The 19773-nt window shown below is 49.4% G+C and overlaps 1 protein-coding gene across 5 annotated transcripts in view; it reads left to right on the forward strand.

Annotated features, from left to right (window-relative positions):
* LOC144179147 (condensin-2 complex subunit G2-like) overlaps window positions 1-19773 on the forward strand; it is an 83916-nt gene that overhangs the window by 1922 nt on the left and 62221 nt on the right. For all 5 annotated transcript variants that reach the window (XM_077707384.1, XM_077707385.1, XM_077707386.1 and 2 more), the window contains exons 3-9: window positions 2599-2698; window positions 5406-5557; window positions 8387-8551; window positions 10732-10826; window positions 16960-17032; window positions 17214-17297; window positions 19507-19599. In XM_077707384.1, the coding sequence (XP_077563510.1) occupies window positions 2599-2698; window positions 5406-5557; window positions 8387-8551; window positions 10732-10826; window positions 16960-17032; window positions 17214-17297; window positions 19507-19599 (762 nt within the window). The remainder of the gene's footprint in view (window positions 1-2598; window positions 2699-5405; window positions 5558-8386; window positions 8552-10731; window positions 10827-16959; window positions 17033-17213; window positions 17298-19506; window positions 19600-19773) is intronic.

A 19773-nucleotide genomic window follows, 5' to 3' on the forward strand; every position in this document is an offset into this window, starting at 1 on the left:
CTTCCGGTTAAGCAATAAACGTTAACTGTAGGTTTGCCGCGCTTCCATTACGTCACTTCCGTAGTTTGCTTTTAGCCAATCATGGCTCGCCAAAAGGGACACTTTTGAAAGGGACGCAAAAGGGACAAAACTTGAGAATACCGCCCCAGATCTCGTCGCGCGCATCGCGTCATCAGGCGGCAGCACGTCCTCTGCTACTTGCAAGCTGCCGCCGCTCAAGAAGCAGTTGACGTTGCCAATGGCTCTATGAATGGCAAAAATAAACACTGCGACGCTGGAAACAAGATCAGGTAGATGCAGAAAGTAAGATTTGCGGTCTTTTCCTACTACGTGCATCGTCGTTCTGCAGCTGTGGAGATCGCTAACACAAGCCATCACTGTGAGCTTTGGAATGATTTCAATGCTCGATCGGCGGGATGATGCACACCACCACGCGCATTGTCTGCAGCGGGGGTCGCAATCTACAGAACTTTCATCTCTGTGGGCGTAAATAAGGACAAATCTCTGCTGATAATGAACTTCGTTTGAAACCAAAAAAAGCGAGTCTCAGCCTTGCGATGCTTCTGTTCCTTATTTTTTTTTGTACTTGTGCGTTTCGTTTAATGTTGTGAATAACAGTTGCTCCTAGTTTGCTTATTAATTTGTGTAGTTTCTGTCATCTGCTAGCGACATATGTCTGCATAACTAGCTGTACTGCAGGTTGAAGAGTCTTTGTTAAACTGGAGAAGCTAGGTAACCTGCAAAAAGTTGTGCAGTGAATTTTCCCATCCCGAGAGCATTACGGGCAAACTAGCTTCTCGATGTCAAAGAATTTTATTTCACAGCCTAGCACAGCTTACATCTGGAAACAACCCTGACGATGTGGTAGTGTCCTGTTTTTGGTATTCTGGCAAAACACACAAACTTTCTCGTCTGGGCGGCAGTAAAAGTGTAAGTTTCCGCTCATCCGTGAAATTTGTGGCGGCATGGCAGCTAAAAATAAATCATAAGTTTTTCGCATAGCTTCAAGTCTAAATATATTTTACTGTTTTACGCTCCCGGGGTCAGCATCAGCGCCACAGACCTATTGTCGCACAAGATATCCCGCAAGTGATCTGGTACCAACATCCGGCCCACGTGCAGCATGCGTCTCCTTCAGTGGGAACAATGCAACGAATGTCAGGGCGCAATTTCAAATCTGTGGTTAGGATACACCAGTCTATGCTAGCAGCAAATCGTGTGCCCGGTCGTCGATCCATACGTGAGTTACAGAAACTACTAGGACAAATCATGGTGCACTTGAGCCAGCGACGACAGCTTCAGTGTTGCTTTTTTTTTTTGCTCCCAAATGGACCTTCAAAAAACTGTGCTGTTGTTTCTTCAACCACATTGGTTGAAGTTGTGGCAGCACGAGGCAATGAGAGTGCCGAGCCACAGAATGACACACATATTTAGAACAAAAGGCAGCAGCTGACGGGCCAGCGGTAGCTATGCTTGGCTGATCGGCCGGAGTTCCTAAATGCACTGACTGCATGTGATCTGGTACCAACATCCGGCCCACGTGCAGCATGCGTCTCCTTCAGTGGGAACAATGCAACGAATGTCAGGGCGCAATTTCAAATCTGTGGTTAGGATACACCAGTCTATGCTAGCAGCAAATCGTGTGCCCGGTCGTCGATCCATACGTGAGTTACAGAAACTACTAGGACAAATCATGGTGCACTTGAGCCAGCGACGACAGCTTCAGTGTTGCTTTTTTTTTGCTCCCAAATGGACCTTCAAAAAACTGTGCTGTTGTTTCTTCAACCACATTGGTTGAAGTTGTCGCAGCACGAGGCAATGAGAGTGCCGAGCCACAGAATGACACATATATTTAGAACAAAAGGCAGCAGCTGACGGGCCAGCGGTAGCTATGCTTGGCTGATCGGCCGGAGTTCCTAAATGCACTGACTGCATGCGCCACGAGGCTCGCGCAGTGAGCCTCAAAGGGGTGCTTCGTCGTCTTCTGCTATGCTGCTACAAAGTTATTGCTACGCCTATGCGCCTGCGATTTCTCTTGCAGCTCGCAGTGACGGCTCGTGCTAGCGTTCTTCACTGCTGCAGAATGACGATGCCCGTCGTAGGAAAAGGCCGTGATTCGTTCTTGCTTTCCTGCATCCACCGTTTTGTTTGTGTGCAAAAGAAATCTCTGATCTTGTTTCCACTGTCGCAGTGTTTATTTTTGCCGTTCACGGCGGCCACTGGCAACGTCGACTGCTTTTTGAGCGACAGCAGCTTGCAAGTAGCAGACGACACGCATGCGCGCTGTTTATGCGAGGCGCCGTTAGGAAGCTCTAGTAGTAGCTCGCGCCACGCGCTCCTTTGTTCCCTCTGGGTGTGGCCGCCATAGGGCGTTTTGGCGCAAAACATTGCTGCAGTGATCAACGCGTGCTTGTTGCCTCCCTGTGTTATCTTTCCTGCCAACTGTATTGGAATGGTACTACATTGAAGTTAGTCTAGCTAATTTCATCGCTTGTTAAGCCGCTTTTGTTGTTGTTCTTGTTTGCTCTTTCATTGTGACTTCAACGTCACTTTTGCTATTCCGCCTCGTGATCTCGTTTTCTGTCTTTGCCCACACAGGACAAAGACTGCCTCCCGTATCTCGCCATTTGTCATGCCGGCATCAAAGCAGATCTGCCTGTGTGCACTGCGCTCTCAAACACTGCTAGCTTTCTGCACGGTAAGTGGGGAACTTCGCATAATGTAATGCAATTAGGGCTACATCACGCAGGGCTAGAATCGCACCGCCTAAGCGACGGACCTGGATGTCGATGGGCGTGCGCGTTTTGAAAGGAGATTGCAATGAATGCGTGATATCGTCTGCCTTTTCTTGCGTAGTTTTTGTCATTGCTGCAGTAGTTTATAAGCATACTGTTGTGAGCATTATTATTGTATTATGAAATATATTTAATGATAATATGACATAATTTAAGGTTCAAAATATTCCCAGTAACGCACTACACTCGAACCTCATTATAACGAAGTTGAAGGGGGAGTCATAATTACTTCGTTACATCCATTACTTTGTTATATCAATTATCGCCGTTTAGCGCCGCGTATGCCCATTGGGACGCTTAACCTTTAAAGGGGCACTGACACAAAATTTTGAAGGCGAGATAACTTCTGAGATAGATTGGTGGGAACACATAAACATCATCTGCAAAATATCAGCGGCGAATACAGCCTAGAACATATTTAAAATCAATTTTAAAGTGTGCGAAACGCAACCGAGCAGCCAGCAGAGGACCACGCGCAATCGACATCCCGAGGATATTGTGTAAATAAACAACACCCAAACACGTCACGAGTTTGTGTTTGCCGCTTCCGCACTGCCGACGTTTTTGGCCGGCTCGCCCGGCTCGCCACTCCAATCGGAGGGCCGGAGGGCGGAGCTTCTGCTCTCGAGAACGAACGACCTGATCATTGGCGGCGGAGGCGCCGTGATTTCGTCAGCTCATGGGGCAGCTGGCCGCGACCAAAGTTCTACAGCGATTCCAGGCACTCTGTTTCTATTACTGTTTATTACCATTGGATGCGAAAACGCGCCGGAGGCACGAAAATCCCACTGAGCTGGCCGCACGGTCGCTGTGCAGGCGGCGGCCACGGCCGCGAAGTGGCCCAGGCCGGCGCAGGTAGCTCGAGCGATAGCTTGTTACTGCTGCACGAAATTGTCCCCAAGTCCCTACCATGGTGGCTTACATGAGAAAGGAGTTAATGATGCGATGGCGGGTTGCATTAAAAATTGTCATCTGCACCACTTACGAGAGCGGCACTCGAATATCCGCTGCAGTGCTAAGCCGAACACATCTGTAGGCGGACCTGTAGGCAGACCGGCCGGCTGCTCCCAGCGCGCGTCTTGCCACCCACCGCCTGGAGCGTCGCGCGTCGTTCTTTAGCCGCGGTAGCATTTGCACTCGCAGCGCCTGCGTCACATCCACGGTCGCTTTTTAATTAAGCGCCTCACGAGATCAGTACGTGGGGGCATTCGCAGAAACTGCCGTCGATGCGGATTCGACAGTGCTACGGCGGCTCTGCTCTGTGATATCCCTCCGACGGTCACGTGGTCAGCTTTGTTCACACAAAATCCATAAATTCCATCGTTTCGCGGCACTCGCTGAAACCGAAACTGCGACTGGCCGCATTGAAAATGCCTCTAATTAAACAACCGTCACACGCTGAAGCAAATGAGGTTTCTACAAGTTATAAGTAGGTCACTAGCTACTTATCGCAACAAAAAAAAAAACAAGATGCAAAATTTTTGTGTCAGTGCCCCTTTAAGCATGCGGAGAAAAGATGGCCGTGCGGCTCGCCCCATCGCTAGGCGACCTCAAATGCAAAGAAATGTGATTACAAGACAAATATTTGGCTTATTCAGCACACACACTATTTTATTGTCCACTGGTGCTTCGTGAAAAAAAGTCTACAATGGTCTTCTGCTTCGGACGACGCAAGCAAAACACCTCTTTTTCAGCGATGGCCACCGCCGTCATCCTTAACACCGGAAAAAAACGACGCTGCACGTCAACAGCGTCCAGCGCCTGTGACGACGTAAGCATGGTGAACGCGCGGTAATCGGCACCCATGGTGTCTTCGTCATCGCTTGTGCCTGCTAGTTCGGCAACATCTGCCACGATGATGCTGTCATCGGTCTGTTCTTCGGTAGTCACCGCATCGGCGTCGGCGTTCACGTAATTGAAGAACAACTCACTGTCTGCAATGACAAGATGGGCAACAAGACCTGTCTGCAAATACGGGCAACGAGCCGCGCCGTTGTTTGTGTCTCCTTTCACCACTGTCACATGGCCCCCCTCGCCTCACTCCACCAAGCTGGGCCATTGCTGGGCATGCAGCTGGGAGAACGAGGAGGTTGGCACGGCCGTTCGCCTGCGACTCCACGGAAACCGTCGCCTCCGAGATAGCCGTGACGCAGCGCGGCTGCTGTTGGGAAGCGGGAGGGCTGAATTGCCACGCCGCGCGGCTGCTAATGCAGCGAAAACTGATATTGTCGGCCTAAAATATGCATTTTTGTTTCCTGTGGGGACCAATTCGGTTCGTTATATCCACTGGGGGGTCTGTTTTTCTTCGTTAAAACGAGGTTTAAGATACATGTATGTTTGTGGGGATTTCAAGGGGAATCTAATTTACTTCGTTATATCCATTACTTCGTTATATCCCATTACGTTATAACGAGGTGTTCGAGTGTACTTGCGCCACGTGGAGTAACATCCAGCTGCGGTGATTACGCACAGCAAGAACTTCCTATGCCATCCTTAAGTTGTACCCGAGCATAGAGGTGTGTGAATGTCAAATGTAGGATCGTAGCTTTAGTGTGCATATCACTGCGTGGCACTTTGAAAAGTGTGAGGTGCCATGTGTGTGTTTTACAGGCGTGATCCCCATACTGGAAGAGGGTCAAGTGGTCAAAGCCGCCCATGCCATCTGCGAAACATGGTGCACCAAGAAGCTGAGCGGCTGGAAGGGCCTCTGGCTGAACACATTCACCCGCACAGTGCAGCTGTCTGTACAGAAGGGCCCCAAGGTGAGTTCCCTGTTTTGACCATCGTGACTTAGTCACGCTCCACCTAGACCAGGTCAGGTGCAAATAAGGTTTTGTGTGGGGCATTTTTGGAAGGCAAGAAAAAAAGATTTCCTTTTTTTTTTTTTAGTTCGTATCACCTAGAGAGACGAAACGAGCTTCCTGGATAAGGGAACGAGCTTCCTGGATAAGGGAACGAACTCGAGTAGATATCATAGTTCAAACAAAGAAAAATAAATGGACTTGGGCTGGCCATGTAGGGATACGACCCGCAACCCGTGGACAATTAGGGTAACAGTGGATACCAAGAGATGGGTCTAGAGAAGGGGAAGGCTATTAACCCGATGGAGGGATGAAATAGGGAAATTGGGGGTAAACTGTAGACTCGAGCAGCGCAGGACAGGGGCGGTTGGAGGTCAATGGGAGAGGCCTTCGTCCTGCAGTGGACCTAATTAGACTGAGGTTTCACGGGCTGTATGAAATTGATTCAATTCTAAAAGACGAGCATTACGTCTCTAGCACTTGAATTCGTGGTGCGTACTTGATAGCAGGAGTACATGTCGCACAATCTTGGAGAAGTTCGCACGATTTGGGACACAGTTGCAAGCTATGGAGTTGATGTATGAAAGGCGGTGGACACCTGTGGAAGCTGTGTTGTCATTTGCATAGCTGCCAGGTTTCCCGAATTTTCCGGGAGACTCCCGAATTTTCATGGTTTTGTAAGATTGTACGACCGAAACAAAAATCTCCCGAAAACGCGCTTGTCTTCGGCTTAATATTTTTCCCAGTCTGGCCACAATGCGCCAGAGGTATACCTGACAATCCCACTTAGTGAGAAACTATGTGACAATCCAAACCGACACCAATTGGCATCGTTATCAGGGAAGCGCTTAAAAAGCGTAGTCAGCCATGTGCAGACGGTGAACCTGTTTGTCCTGTTGTTAGTTTACTGTTTATAGAAACGCAGCGCCGCCGCCGCTTTCATTTACGCACAAGTACGGCAGTTCTGGACGGCTGTTCTGAAGATTTAGCTAGTCTCCAGTGGTGTAGCTTGTTGTTAGTTTAGACAAAACAGAACAGTTCAGTTCCTGCTGTTTTGTATTTTGCTTGCAGTACTATTTGCAGGACTTTCGGGAAAGGGTGGCGTAGCAACGTCGAACACATAAGCGGTGTAGCTTGTTGGTAGTTTGGACGAAGAAACAGTTCATTTCTTGCTATGTTGTAAGTAAATAAAAAAATGTGCGTCGTAAAGTTCTGTTGCTGCTGACCCCCCCCCCCCCCCCCCCCGGTCAGATCTTCCTAATGCCATCCTGGCAAACCTGGCAGGTATGCATTTGTAGTGGGACATCACCCGTTGCGATAAACCAGTGGCTAACACACTGTGCCGTGAAGCAGGAGGATGCAGGTTTACCTTCGAACGGTGGCAGCTGTTTTCTGCATTGGGAGACAAAAAATACTAGTGTGTGTGAACTTGCAATGCACAATAAGAATCTGCGGGTGGTCTGAGTTAATCGATAGCCTCTGCTGCAGTGTTCCTCTTAGCTGAGGCGTAGCTTTGGCAACATCTAAGCCAAGTTTGCAGTGCATTTATTGAGGTAATATTCCATTCCAAGATAAGTTGTGGGAATGGTGGAGACCTGTGATTGCAAGTCAGTGCGCTCGTTAGGAAGAGATGCGATGCACTGAGAACGGGTCAGTGTTGCCAGGCGCCGCTGCTGCCAGTCCAGTAGGGCTGCGAGAGATGGCACCACCGCTCTGCGTGATTGCACGCTAGAAAGAGACCACGAACGTGTGTGCGAGAGAGAGTCTGGAGGTCTGATCTGGACAGGAGATCGGCAGAACTTGACAAGCTGCGCAGCCACAAGGGAACACCCATCTCAGGTGGGCACTGTTTTTGTGGAAGCACAGCCGTTTATTTGGGATCTCCTAAAACATGCGAGCACAAAGCTCGATGGCGTTCACGAATCACCCCATCCAGTCGTGCTCGTGAACGAGAGGCCCTGATGGTGCGCGACAAAAACAGTCCCCTCCTGAGATGCATATTCTGCCGCACCCGTGCTCTTCGTCATTTCACGAATCTGTCCCAGACCGGACCTCCGATCTCACTGTACCGTGTCCCATCGGCGCACATTCGCGGATCAAGCTAAACTAACGGTGCGCCTGACTGGTCTTCGGCACATCGCACCCCATCCTAAAGCGTGCACTGACTCATGGTCACAGTTCTTCACGATTCCCACAAGGTACAAGCTCGGCATTTCTGGTGGTGCGAAGCAAAACGTTAATTAAATCTGTTGATAATGCAGCGCCCCACCTCCAAACAGGCCTAAAAGATGCAAAACCACCTTTATTTATGGAATATCGTGTGTTGGGAAAAAAATGGCATATCTGGGGCTCAAACCCAGAGCATTTGATCCAAAACCCACAATTATGCCCCTAGGCTACTGAGGCAACTCTTTTAGCAGTCGCATGAAAGAATAGGAGTGTTCCAAGCAAAGCAATAGATGGCACTGGGTGTGCACAGAAAATGCCGGGCTTGTACCTGTGGTGGAACGGAGACCCACTTTGAAACATCACTTTCAAGCCAGGTATACAATAAGGGGCATATGCCTGTTGGCCAATTGGGACTTTTCTGGTATTGTCATTTCATTCTTGTCTGTAACCTTGCCTGTAGACATGGTCACAGGCTCCTTTTTTTTTTTCCGAGGATTAACTCTTGACTTGTGGTTTTTCTTCTTGCTGCTGTTATCGTTCATAGTTCTTCCTCAAGACTGCGGTATCAGCATTGCTTGCCGTCTTGCTAAACACTGAGGCAAATGTGACGCACCGTTTCAGGCGAGGGCGGAGAGGCTGGTGGCCTCGGTGTTCCTCATGAGGGGCAGCCTGGTGGTTGTGGACAACGAGCTGGACGCCGTCGAGCTGAGCGCGGAGGAACGGAAGCTCCTCTACGAGCATCTTGCCCGCTGTGCCGTCTCGCCAAACTACCTGGGCTCTCCCAAGGTGACAGAACCGTTCCCCCACGCGCACAGGCCTACTGGACGAGGTCCCTTGTGGTCGGGGGTCAAGGAGTTTTGTTGCCAAGCCGAATGGCGCGGCTGTGATTCCTGGCCGTGGCAGCTGCTTTTCAAACGCAGGTCAAATTTCCGATCAATAAATTCATTCATGTCGAGATTTCGGCACACGTTGAGGATCCCCAGGTGTTCGAAATTCCGGAGCCCTCCACTACGGCGCGCCTCGTAGCCCGGGGGTAGTTACTGCACATTAAACCCCACAACCGAATCAAGTCCCCCCCAGATACACAGTCTGTAATTAAGTGCAGAGCACTTTAGAAGCTCACCTTGTCGTTGTAGCTCACTGACCCAAGTAGAGCCACACAGCGTTCCGTCGTGGGGGCTGTCGTCGTGGCGTCCCGCAGAGGCTTCGAAAGCCAAGTGGTTTATATGGTCATAGGAGTTCGAAACTTGTGAAACGCTGGCGCTTGTCATACATCTCCCCGTTGTTTAGCGCCAAAAAATCTGCAGGTACATTTGAGGCAAAATATGCGCAAAAATATACGCAGTCAACACGAGCACTGCGGAGGTGGAAAATTTGAATTGCATTGGGTGGTAGCAGCGAGTGGATAACAGCGCTACAGCCCGTCATGGTGAATTACGTGCCCTGTATTTCTGACAGCCGTTGAGTGGAATTGCTTTTTATTTTGAGGACTTGTGGCTGCTGCTTGCGTTCCAATTCCAGTGGGGCAACAGCATTTCTAGGGGCTGCAACCAACGTTGGAGCGTGTTGTGGCATGGGCGGGCTCACGCAGCAGCACAGCCAGGAACCAGTATAAAAGTTAATGAGGGAGTGCCTTGTGAAGTTTTCGAAGTTGACATTCTTGGATATCCTTGGCAGGGTTCGCACAGGTCCTTGAAAACCCTTACATTAGAAGTGTCAATTTCAAGGCCTGGAAAGTCCTGGAATTTTTAAATGTTCCTTGAAAACCCTTGATTTTTCTGGAGACGTCAGTGACGTCAAATGCACTTTCCTGTCATGGCAGCTGCCTTGGTGTTTGTTTCACCGAAGCCGAAACTGAGACGAATAAACGGGGCTGTAAGTAATTATTTATGAGGCATTTGACAATTTGCTGTGGTTAGAGGGCTTGGAGGCATCTATAGCCGCAAAAAAAAATGTAACACAAAAATTTCGCGTCAGTACTCCTTCAGTGGAGAGGAGACTAGCTCCCTGGATTAGAAACAAACTCGAATAGATATCATATTTTAAGTAAAAAAAAAGAAATGGACTTGGGCTGGCCATGTAGTGAGACGAATTGACAACCGATGGACTATTAGGGTAACAGACTGGATGCCGAGAGATGGGTCTGAAAGGAGTGGAAGACCAATAACTCGATTGAGGAACGAAATAAGGAAATTTGGAGGTAAAAAAGGGACTCCAGTAGCGCAGAACAGGAGCGGTTAGAGACGGGCCTAAGTAGGCTTGCTGCTGCTGATGGTGGTAGAATAGCTCGGCAGGCAGCAAGTGGACATCAGTGTGGCATCCCCCTTGTACAAATGAGAACCAGGCGATGTATCCGAGTGTCTCTGACGTGTCAGAGCAATTTGCGATGCAACTTTACTCGTGTGGCTTGGAGAGCAGCGACATGGCGTTGGCATTGATCACAATCTGGTGCAGGCAGCTCTCATGGCAAAAACAGTTTTGTATGCAGGGGGAAGAATATGCTGATGTGAATGAAAACGGAACTAGAAGTTCTCGTTGGAGCCACTAGTGAAAGCAGGCAACAAGTATCCAATGCAGGGGTGGCTTCAACCCCTCCAGGCAGCCCTATGAGAGGGCACTTCGTCCAAAATGGTTACGCAACGGCAGGCCTCCTGTCATACACACCCTCTGAGCTGAAAGCGACAGGAGCCAAAACTGGCACATTTCATCATGTTACATTTAATCATTTCAGTACTTGCATATTTATACCAGTGTTTTGTGGTTCCTAGGCTAGTAAGTATCAATGAAAGTAACAAGAGAAAACAATTGGCACTGGCACTGTTTTAAGGTCAGTGTTGAAAACTCAGTTTCTTAGGCTTGCTGTTTTGTGTGAAATGGCATGTTGGCAGCCTTCTCAGGGCTTTCCACAGTATCTTTCTGAAGCTGCGAAAGGGTGACTTTCCTGACATTTGGCTTGTGTCTTGCAGGGGAAAAAGTTTATTGCCTTCCTCTTGGCCCTGGACAAGCCTTTAGCCATGGCCATATACAAGTTGGTCGACGAGGCACTTGCAAATATGACGAGGTTGGTAGAAGCACGTCTGGGCATGTTGTCAGTCGACCCTGTTTCTTTACCTGCATTTCAACACATGGTTTTAGGCGAAGCTTGTTTGGCTAGCGTTTCGTATATTCTTGATATCCGACAACAACTTCTGGGGCTCTACCCGCCGCGGTGGCTCAGTGGCTAAGGCGTTGCGCTGCTGAGCACGAGGTCGCGGGTTCGATTCCCGGCCGCGGCGGCCGCTTTTCTGATGGAGGCAAAAAGCAAAAACACCCGTGTGTGCGAGATTTCGGCACACGATAAAGATCCCCAGGTGGTCAAAATTAATCCGGAGCCCTCCACTACGGCGCGCCTCATCGCCTGCGTTGCGTCGGCGCGTTAAACCCCACAATCAATCAATCAATCAACTTCTGGGGCTCCATGTGTCTCTGAAGTGCCAGGCGTTCTATGGTGGGAGGTGTTGGGAAAGAAATGTTCTGGGGGGGGTTGTATTGGCACATGGTTGCCACCAAATTGGCACGGCATTCAAAAGATGATTTGTACCTGAAATTTCTACGTCTCTTCACTTGGATATGCATTGAGTACCGCATTTATTTGAATATAAGTCAACCTTCCTTTTTTAGAAATGATGCCCGAAATGAGCTATTGACCTATATTCGGGACCAAAGAATTTCGAGCTATATTCGCAATCAAAGCAAGCAAAAGGGCTCAGCCAATGGAGTTCCACTGTCGCGTCCGGTGTGTGAGTGTGTGTGTGTGTAGGGTGGAGGGGGGGGGCTCGCTATCTTGTGAGGTGTGTCAAGGGCAGTTGTGGTTATCACGCTAGTGCAAACGCGGAACACTCAAAACAAAATCAAACGCTATTTTTTTTTCTTTTCTATGTCGAAGTTAGAGGAGAGCAGGAAGCGTGCACTGCATAGAATGGCTGATTGTCTTTTTTTTTTTTTTTTTCGTGACCCTAATACGATGCCCCAGCTGCACTGGTCAATCAGCGGGCCTGCCAAAAAACCGCACTATAAACGGTATTTTTCTTCAGGCAACCGCATTTTAAGTGGTGTGCTTAGGGAGTGAGTTCTATGGAAGGTCTACCGGTGGCCACGAAAGCCCACGTTATATCCGTTACCGCACTATAAGCGGTTACATTATAGTGTAGACCGTTTATAATGTATGTCGTGGGAGCCGCAAAAATCCGCACTAAACCAAAACATGCGCGAATCCAACCACATTGCAACCTACCTCTTAAGTCATCCTGTACTTATCATCACTGAAATGTACAACACTCAAAGGAGTACTGACACGAAATTTCTCGCTTTCAGTTTTTATGCTGTAAAGAATACCTATTGGCCCAGTAATTACCAAATCGAACCAAAAGCCGTCAGCCGCCAACACAGAATTAATTATAGCACGTTTATTGCAACCAATTTCAAATTTGGTCGCCGCGCGGGAAAATGGCCGTTCGAAGGCCAGCCTGCAAGCGGGCCAGCCTTACGTCACGGTCTCACCTGTGACGTCAGGGACGTTTTTCTTTCCTCCATGCGTTCGCCGCATCGTCTGCTACGATTTCACATGGTCCGTGACTCGCCCGCGCAGTCGACATGTACAGTCAAACCTCGGTACAACGAACACCGCATTAACGAACTTTTCAGATTAATTTCACATGGTCCGTGACTCGCCCGCGCAGTCGACATGTACAGTCAAACCTCGGTACAACGAACACCGCATTAACGAACTTTTCAGATTAACGAGCATTTAAGAAATCCCACGCCGACTGCTTATAGTTTTAATGTAAAATTATTTCAGTACAACGTACTTCAGAATAGCGAACGTTTCAAAATAACGATCGTTTTATTTAGTTCCGTGCCATGTTAACAACACCTCAGTACTACGAACTCATATTTTCAAGGCCGGAGACTCTTCGAAGTCCGTTAAACAATCGCGGCAACCGGGGCAGTGTGCTAGTAGACGACACGGCAAAGCGCAGCGAAGAAGAGGACGTCTTGCAACTTGCTCCGCGGAATGCGGCAGCCGATGCAAGAGGGAGAAAAAAGGTGAGAAGAGAAAAAATGAAGCATGGGTAGCCTTCTCCGTCCCGAAAGCTGCGGCCGCGCTATTCGCGCTCACCCCAACTTTTTCTACGTTCCGCCGCTGCTTACGTGGCTTGCTGGATCTTCACGGACATCAGCGGAGCTGACAACAGAGGACATTGCCCAGACCGTGAGTGTTCAGGATGAAGAAGTGAAGATGACAGTGAGGATGGCATGAACAACGATGCCTCTTAGGGTGCCGCAGCAGCACTCGAAGACTACGACGAGCACGCGACGACTGTGGATGTGGTGGACAGCATACAAAAACTCCGCACATGTCCGGGGTAAAGCCGCACGGCCACTGATTCACTCCCCAGGAATGTGTAAGAGTTTGAGTCCTTCGTGCTAGAAAGCTTGTGCTACTCGCGCTAGATGAAAATCGCCAACCACTTTAAATGAACGTGCATTGTTTTATGATCACTAGTGCATTTTTTTTGTGAAAAATGACTCCAAGGATGCACTGCTGTACACGTAGGTCGTTTTAGGCATTGAAATACTATTTGTTTTCTTAAATTTTGCGATTTTCACTAACGACCTTTCAGAATAACGAGCAATTTTCCACGGTCCGCTGAAGTTCGTTATATCGAGATTTCAATGTAGTCTGAATCGTCACTCGGATGAGTCACTGCCACCTGACAGACAGAACAACTTTATTTGGCCAGGCGATTAGGCCGGCGATGTCTTCGCTGTTGTCCGTTTTTTAATATCACTGCAGCTCGAACCGGCACAGACCGTGATAGCAACAGCTTGTCGCCACTCTTCTAAGCAATCTGATCACGAAAAAGAAGCTGCACATGCGAGAAAGTAGATGTTAGTGTGTTGAAAATTGTGCTAGGAGCTGTTATTAGCGCTGAATTTAAAAGTGGCGTTCAGATATTTGCCGCGATGGTAAGCCTACGCTGACCGGCAGCGGAGGTTCGGCGCTGCGACCCAGCACTGCGGGCACCACGGTGCGGCGAGCGGCCGAAAGATGGCGCCACCTGCGCGCTAGAATCAAAACAGGCCGCGGCAGATGTCTTGGTCGCCGATCGCTGTAACGGAAATTATTGCCAAAATAAAGCTTCATATGCGAAAAAGGGGATGATAGTGTGGTGAAAAGTTGTGTAAGGGATGGTCATTCGCAGTTGTACAGATACCAGCGATCAAATAGTCGCCACGATACTAATACCCCTGTCAAACGTGCCTATTTAAGTGCACTTACACGGAGTGCACTTGGATAAAATGTCATTCGGGAGCAGCTAAACGGCAAACGCGAATGACACTTTACAAGGAACGCACTTTAAGCTGAGTGTGGTCCCCAAACACACTTTACCGGGGCCAGCTCGCCGAGTGAGTAATCTCGTGAACAGAAGTCCGAAAATCGGAAAAATTAACGTAAGACCGCGAGCGTTTAGATGATAATAAGTAACGTTAAAAGTTAATTATAGATATATTGCTTATTTACTTTTACAAAAATTGAAGCAGCGACGAAAAATAAGAAAATAACCTCTCTCTCAACAACGTGCCAGCGCCGCCTGGTGGGTGTTTTGCTCCATGGCACTGGCAGCCGTTCTCTGCGGCGTTCTCGTAGGTGGTTTCTTGTGGCCCTGTGATTGTGTTCGTGTTTCAGCCTATTTCCGTTGTATTCAACGCTTTCAGATAATTTCCCCCGAACAATAATGCAGCTGTCATTCACTGCGCAGTGAATAACACTGAAGATAAAAGCGCCGGTGTTCAGTCGCCGTCCCAACTCTGTTTTTGTGGTCTTGTGCGATGCGCCGATTGCGATTTTAAACAATTCAAACCCAACGAATTGTTTACAATATTCCTCACGTGATAAATAGGGGGGATTTCAAGTAATTTTGCGTAATATTTACGCCAGCTATCGTCACTGACATCACGGCCAAGGGCACTTTATTTCGTCGTTTAGCAGCGCGCAGCCTAAGTGTCACTTGGGAAGCCCGAGTGCACTCGGCGGAAGTGCACTTAAATAGGCACGTTTGACAGGGGTATAAGTTCCCAACACCCAAGGTGACCCCTGCAACCCCGAGCCCGCTGGCTTGGGCGACAGTTCTTGCGGCCGCCGGCGCGCACGAACTCAGTCCACGTTTAGCGCTGTCCACCTTTAGCATGTTTAAAATAATGCATCTTGGCGTCGTCGTCGATTTGCTCGGACAGGCTTCCACGAGCAGTACTTCGCATACCGCGAGCTTGCCATAGCACAACTTGGGCGAGCTCAGCAACGCGCACCGCCGCGTCGCCGCGGTGCCTGTCGACATTGCGCAGTTTTCGGCACCAGTGCCGAACACCATGCGCCGGCAACAAACTGAAGAGCAAAGACGTCGAACACGCAACGTTTACAAGCATTGCTCACACAGCTACGCCCACGTCTCCTGCCCAAACGAATACCACCGACGACAGCAGCGCAGGATATCGTTTCCGGTTCCGAAAACGACTATATGACGTCACCCTGAACCGGCCAGACACGCAGGCCAATGTTTCGTCATGCCGAAAGCGGTTGTGCTAGTGCTGCCGATTTGTGGAAGCTCGCGGCCTGGACAATCAAAATCGATTTTAGATGTGATTCCGGCCTCGGATCGCTGCAAAAATTTCTGTGAGGCATCTGTACAAACTACTGAAGCCAATTATATCATATTTTAGGTATCAAAATTTGGTGTCAGTACTCCTTTAAGAACAAGGGCGTGGTCTTTATTTCTTTTTTTCTCCACGTCAGCCGCTGCTGCAGGGTCTTGCACATTGCAAGCGCAGTCTTACAAACGGTGAGCGCGGCTTTAAGTTCCATTGTGTTTGTGTTTTGAAGGACCATGGCTGCGTTTTTAGCTTCTACGAACAGATGCCGTAGGACAGTGTGATAAGAACGCCAGCAGGATTTTCTTTTTAACCCACCTTGTGTTCACGATGCGCAAGTCAGCTGCTTATCAGCGCATCGTACTGGTGGTGGAAATCTTCGGCTTCACGCTGCTCACTATCTGCAGATGTACGGAAAGGGAAAGGGCAGTGGCTTATCTGCACGACGTTCCAAAGCGCGAACTCCATGGAGTGATTTCTTCTCGCGGAAACGTGCAGTGCGTGGCAACGCCGGCGCAGATACTACTGCCATGGTGTGTGCGGCGCGGTAAGAGGCGGCAACATGGCATTGGCCCTAGCCGTGAAGTGGTGCAGGCAGCTCCAGCGACCGCTTCTAACCGCTGGCTGAAATGCTGCACAAGGTGCAAGCGAAGATGCTCATGCAAGAAAAGAGCTAATAGCTTTCTGGAATAACTTAGTGGAATATAAACTTAGGCTAATAGCTTAGTGGAATAACTTAGTAGAATAGCTTAGAGCTAATAACTTTGTGGAATGTAAAGTGCCATTCATGTTGCTTGTGAAAGCGCCCATCAAAAAATACTGCGTTTGCAAGCCTAAACATCTCTGGTGCGGCCAGCCGGCTGCTTGGAGAGCTTCGAATTCCCCGTTATTAGGTGTGCATCTCCCCATTAGTGCAAGTCATCAGGCTCCTCCCACTGCCACGCGAAGAGGTCAGCGCCAGCGTAAAGAAAAAAAGGAAAACACGTGTGCAACGCCTATGTGCGTGAATCGTGTGTGGAAATGTGCCGTGCGGTTCACGCTTAATAGAAACAAGTGGCCATGCGCGGATGTGGAGGGGGTTGCTATCTTTTGGGGTGCATCGAGCGAGGACAGTTGTGTGTCGAAGTTAGAGGAGAGCAAGGAGTGCGCTCCTGCATCAGACGTCAGATGCCCAATTTCATCCTTTCTTTCTTTTTTTTTTTTTTTTTTTTTCTTTTGCTACCCTAAAACAATTCCCCAGTTTCGCCGGTCGATCGCAGCCTTGCCGAAAAACTGCACTGTAAGCAATATTTTGCTTCGGCCAACCGCGTTTTAAGCAGTATGCTTATGCATTGAGTTTTATGGGAAGCAAACCAGTAGTCACAAAAACCTGTGTTATATCCGTTCCCACACTATAAGTGGTTACGTTATAAAGGGTCTACACTGCTCGCAAAGTGCACACCCTATCATCACCAGCATCACTGTTGAGCCAACGTTCCTCACTGTGGGTGGTCATTTTCTTCCAGCCCAGAAGTCCAGACGCTTGCCCAAGCCTATGCATTTGCCTGGAAGGCGGTGTGTGGGCAACCCCAGGCTGAGGTGAGAAGCTGTGTTTTAGCACTTTTTTCGTAGTGCCAAGTCGCTCCCAGAGACCTTTTCATTGGCAGCGTCTCTCATGGAGCTCTGGCTGCAAAGGCCTGCTCTTTGCTTTTCGAACGCAGCCAAGCAGAATAGGAGGAAGGGGCAGTGGTAATGGGCTCCGTTTTTCCCTTTGTGCCAGGTTCTCGAGGAAAGCATGCAGGAGATAATGTATTGGACCGTGAATGGAGACCTGAAGGCAGACCATCATGAAAACCTGTTCAAGGTGAGCTCGCTCGTTCTTGTAACTGTAGGGACCTTCCCGGACCCTTCTCAACTGACCACAGTTAGGACGCAGGCGCATTTTGGCACGGACTCTGCCGACTTGGTTGGCGTTGGTCGCCAAAAGTGCTTCTTCCCCCCACCACATCAAACTTAAGCCAGTGTATGACTTAAAGGGGCACTGACACAAAAATTTTGCATCTTGTTTTTTTTGTTGCGATAAGTAGCTAGTGGCCTACTTATAACCTGTAGAAACCTCATTTGCTTCAGCGTGCGACGGTTGCTTAATTAGAGGCATTTTCAATGCAGCCAGTCGCAGTTTCGGTTTCAGCGAGTGCCGCGAAACGATGGATTTTGTGGATTTTGTGTGAACAAAGCTGACCACGTGACCGTCGGAGGGATATCACAGAGCAGAGCCGTCGTAGCACTGTTGAATCCGCATCGACGGTAGTTTCTGCGAATGCCCCCACGTACTGATCTCGTGAGGCGCTTGATTAAAAAGCGACCGTGGATGTGACGCAGGCGCTGCGAGTGAAAATGCTACCGCGGCTAAAGAACGACGCGCGACGCTCGAGACGGTGGGTGGCAAGACGCGCGCTGGGAGCAGCCGGCCGGTCTGCCTAGCCTACAGGTCCGCCTACTAATGTGTTCGGCTTAGCACTGCGGCGGATATTCGAGTGCCGCTCTCGTAAGCGGTGCAGATGACAATTTTTAATGCAACCCGCCATCGCATCATTAACTCCTTTCTCATGTAAGCCACCATGGTCGGGACTTGGGGACAATTTCGTGCAGCGGTAACAAGCTATCGCTCGAGCTACCTGCGCCGGCCTGGGCCACTTCGCGGCCGTGGCCGCCGCCTGCACAGCGACTGTGCGGCTAGCTCAGTGGGCTTTTTGTGCCACCGGCGCGTTTTCGCATCCAGTGGTAATAAACAGTAATAGAAACAGAGTGCCTGGAATCGCTGTAGAACTTTGGTCGCTTCCAGCTGCCCGATGAGGTGACGAAATCACGGCGCTTCCGCCGCCAACAATCCGGTCGTTCGTTCTCGAGAGCAGAAGCTCCGCCCTCCGGCCCTCCAATTGGAGCGGCGAGCCGGGCGAGCCGGGCGAGCCGGCGAAAAACGCCGGCAGTGTGGAAGCGGGAAACACAAACTCGTGACGTGTTTGGACGTTGTTTATTTACACAATATCCTCGGGATGTCGATTGCGCGTGGTCTGGCTGGCTGCTCGGTTGCGTTTCGCACACTTTAAAATTGATTTTAAATATGTTCTAGGCTGTATTCACCGCTGATATTTTGCAGATGATGTATATGTGTTCCCACCAATCTATCTCCGAAGTTATCTCTCCTTCAAAATTTTGTGTCAGTGCCCCTTTAATGATCGAGTGGAGCATGTGCTCCTGCTGGGAGAAACAGCAGTACTGCTTGGTAACTTTCCTGCATCTAGCAATAACGACATGGCATTATTAACCTGCCGCTGTTGCTCAGTGGCTAAGGCGTTACGCTGCTGAGCACGAGGTCGTGGGTTCAATTCCGAGCCGCTGCGGCTGCTTTTCTGATAGAGGCGAAAAGCAAAAACGCCCGTGTGTATGAGATTTCAGCACACTTTAAAGATCCCCAGGTGGTCAAAATTAATCCGGAGCCCTCCACTATGGTGCGCCTCATCACCTGCATTGCGTCGGCGCGTTAAGCCCTACAATCAATCAATCGACACGGCGTTATTACTGAACCGTTGGGGTGACCATGCGAGTACTAACTCGTGTGCGAGTCTTTGGATTCTGCTCAAGAGGCTAGTATGGCTCGGGAGTACTTACGCAAGTGTCTTCTTTAGTGGAGAGGCTTCTTTTCTCTCTCTCTCTCTCTCTCTCTGTCTGTCTGTCTGTCTGTCTGTCTGTCTGTGCCACAGGTCTCAAGGACGAAGGGCAGCTAGTGCAAATTTTCCCGAGATTCGTAAGCTAGCCTGCATACTTTGGACCCCTTCATGCCTTGTTTGGTTCATTCTTTGCGACGTTAGTTGCTGCCGTGTAGCGTATAATCAACTTCAACCTGTGCAGAAGTTCCCCAGGTGATCTAAATGGATCGGTGGTGCTCCACTACACTGCTTTCTACAGCAGGCGTAGGTTTATTATTGTAATTGATAAAGTTGTTCTTGCTGATGTTTTTGCACCTCCCTGTGGCCGAATCGCTTTCAAGTTCTTCGTATGTATGTTTCCAGTTCTTGAAGGTTCTACATGTGCAGCGCAGAGACAGGGCCTTTGCCAACATGCTCTGCAGAAGCTACTTCCCCATCCTCTGGCGAGGACTGAAGGTATGCTCCCTTCTGTCCCTATCGTAAACGTATACGAAACGCTACCGCGTCTATCATATACGAGGGGCTACACAGGAATTCGGGAAGTCTGACCGCAAAAGGGAATGCACGCCACAATTATTGGTTTGCAACTGTCTCTTTCGAGACGGGCTATTAACAAAAGCTTTGTTATTT

This window comes from Haemaphysalis longicornis, unplaced genomic scaffold (assembly GCF_048455015.1).
Source record: "Haemaphysalis longicornis isolate Haplotype H1 unplaced genomic scaffold, Haemaphysalis longicornis Haplotype H1 scaffold_4, whole genome shotgun sequence".
Taxonomy (NCBI): Eukaryota; Metazoa; Arthropoda; class Arachnida; order Ixodida; family Ixodidae; genus Haemaphysalis; species Haemaphysalis longicornis.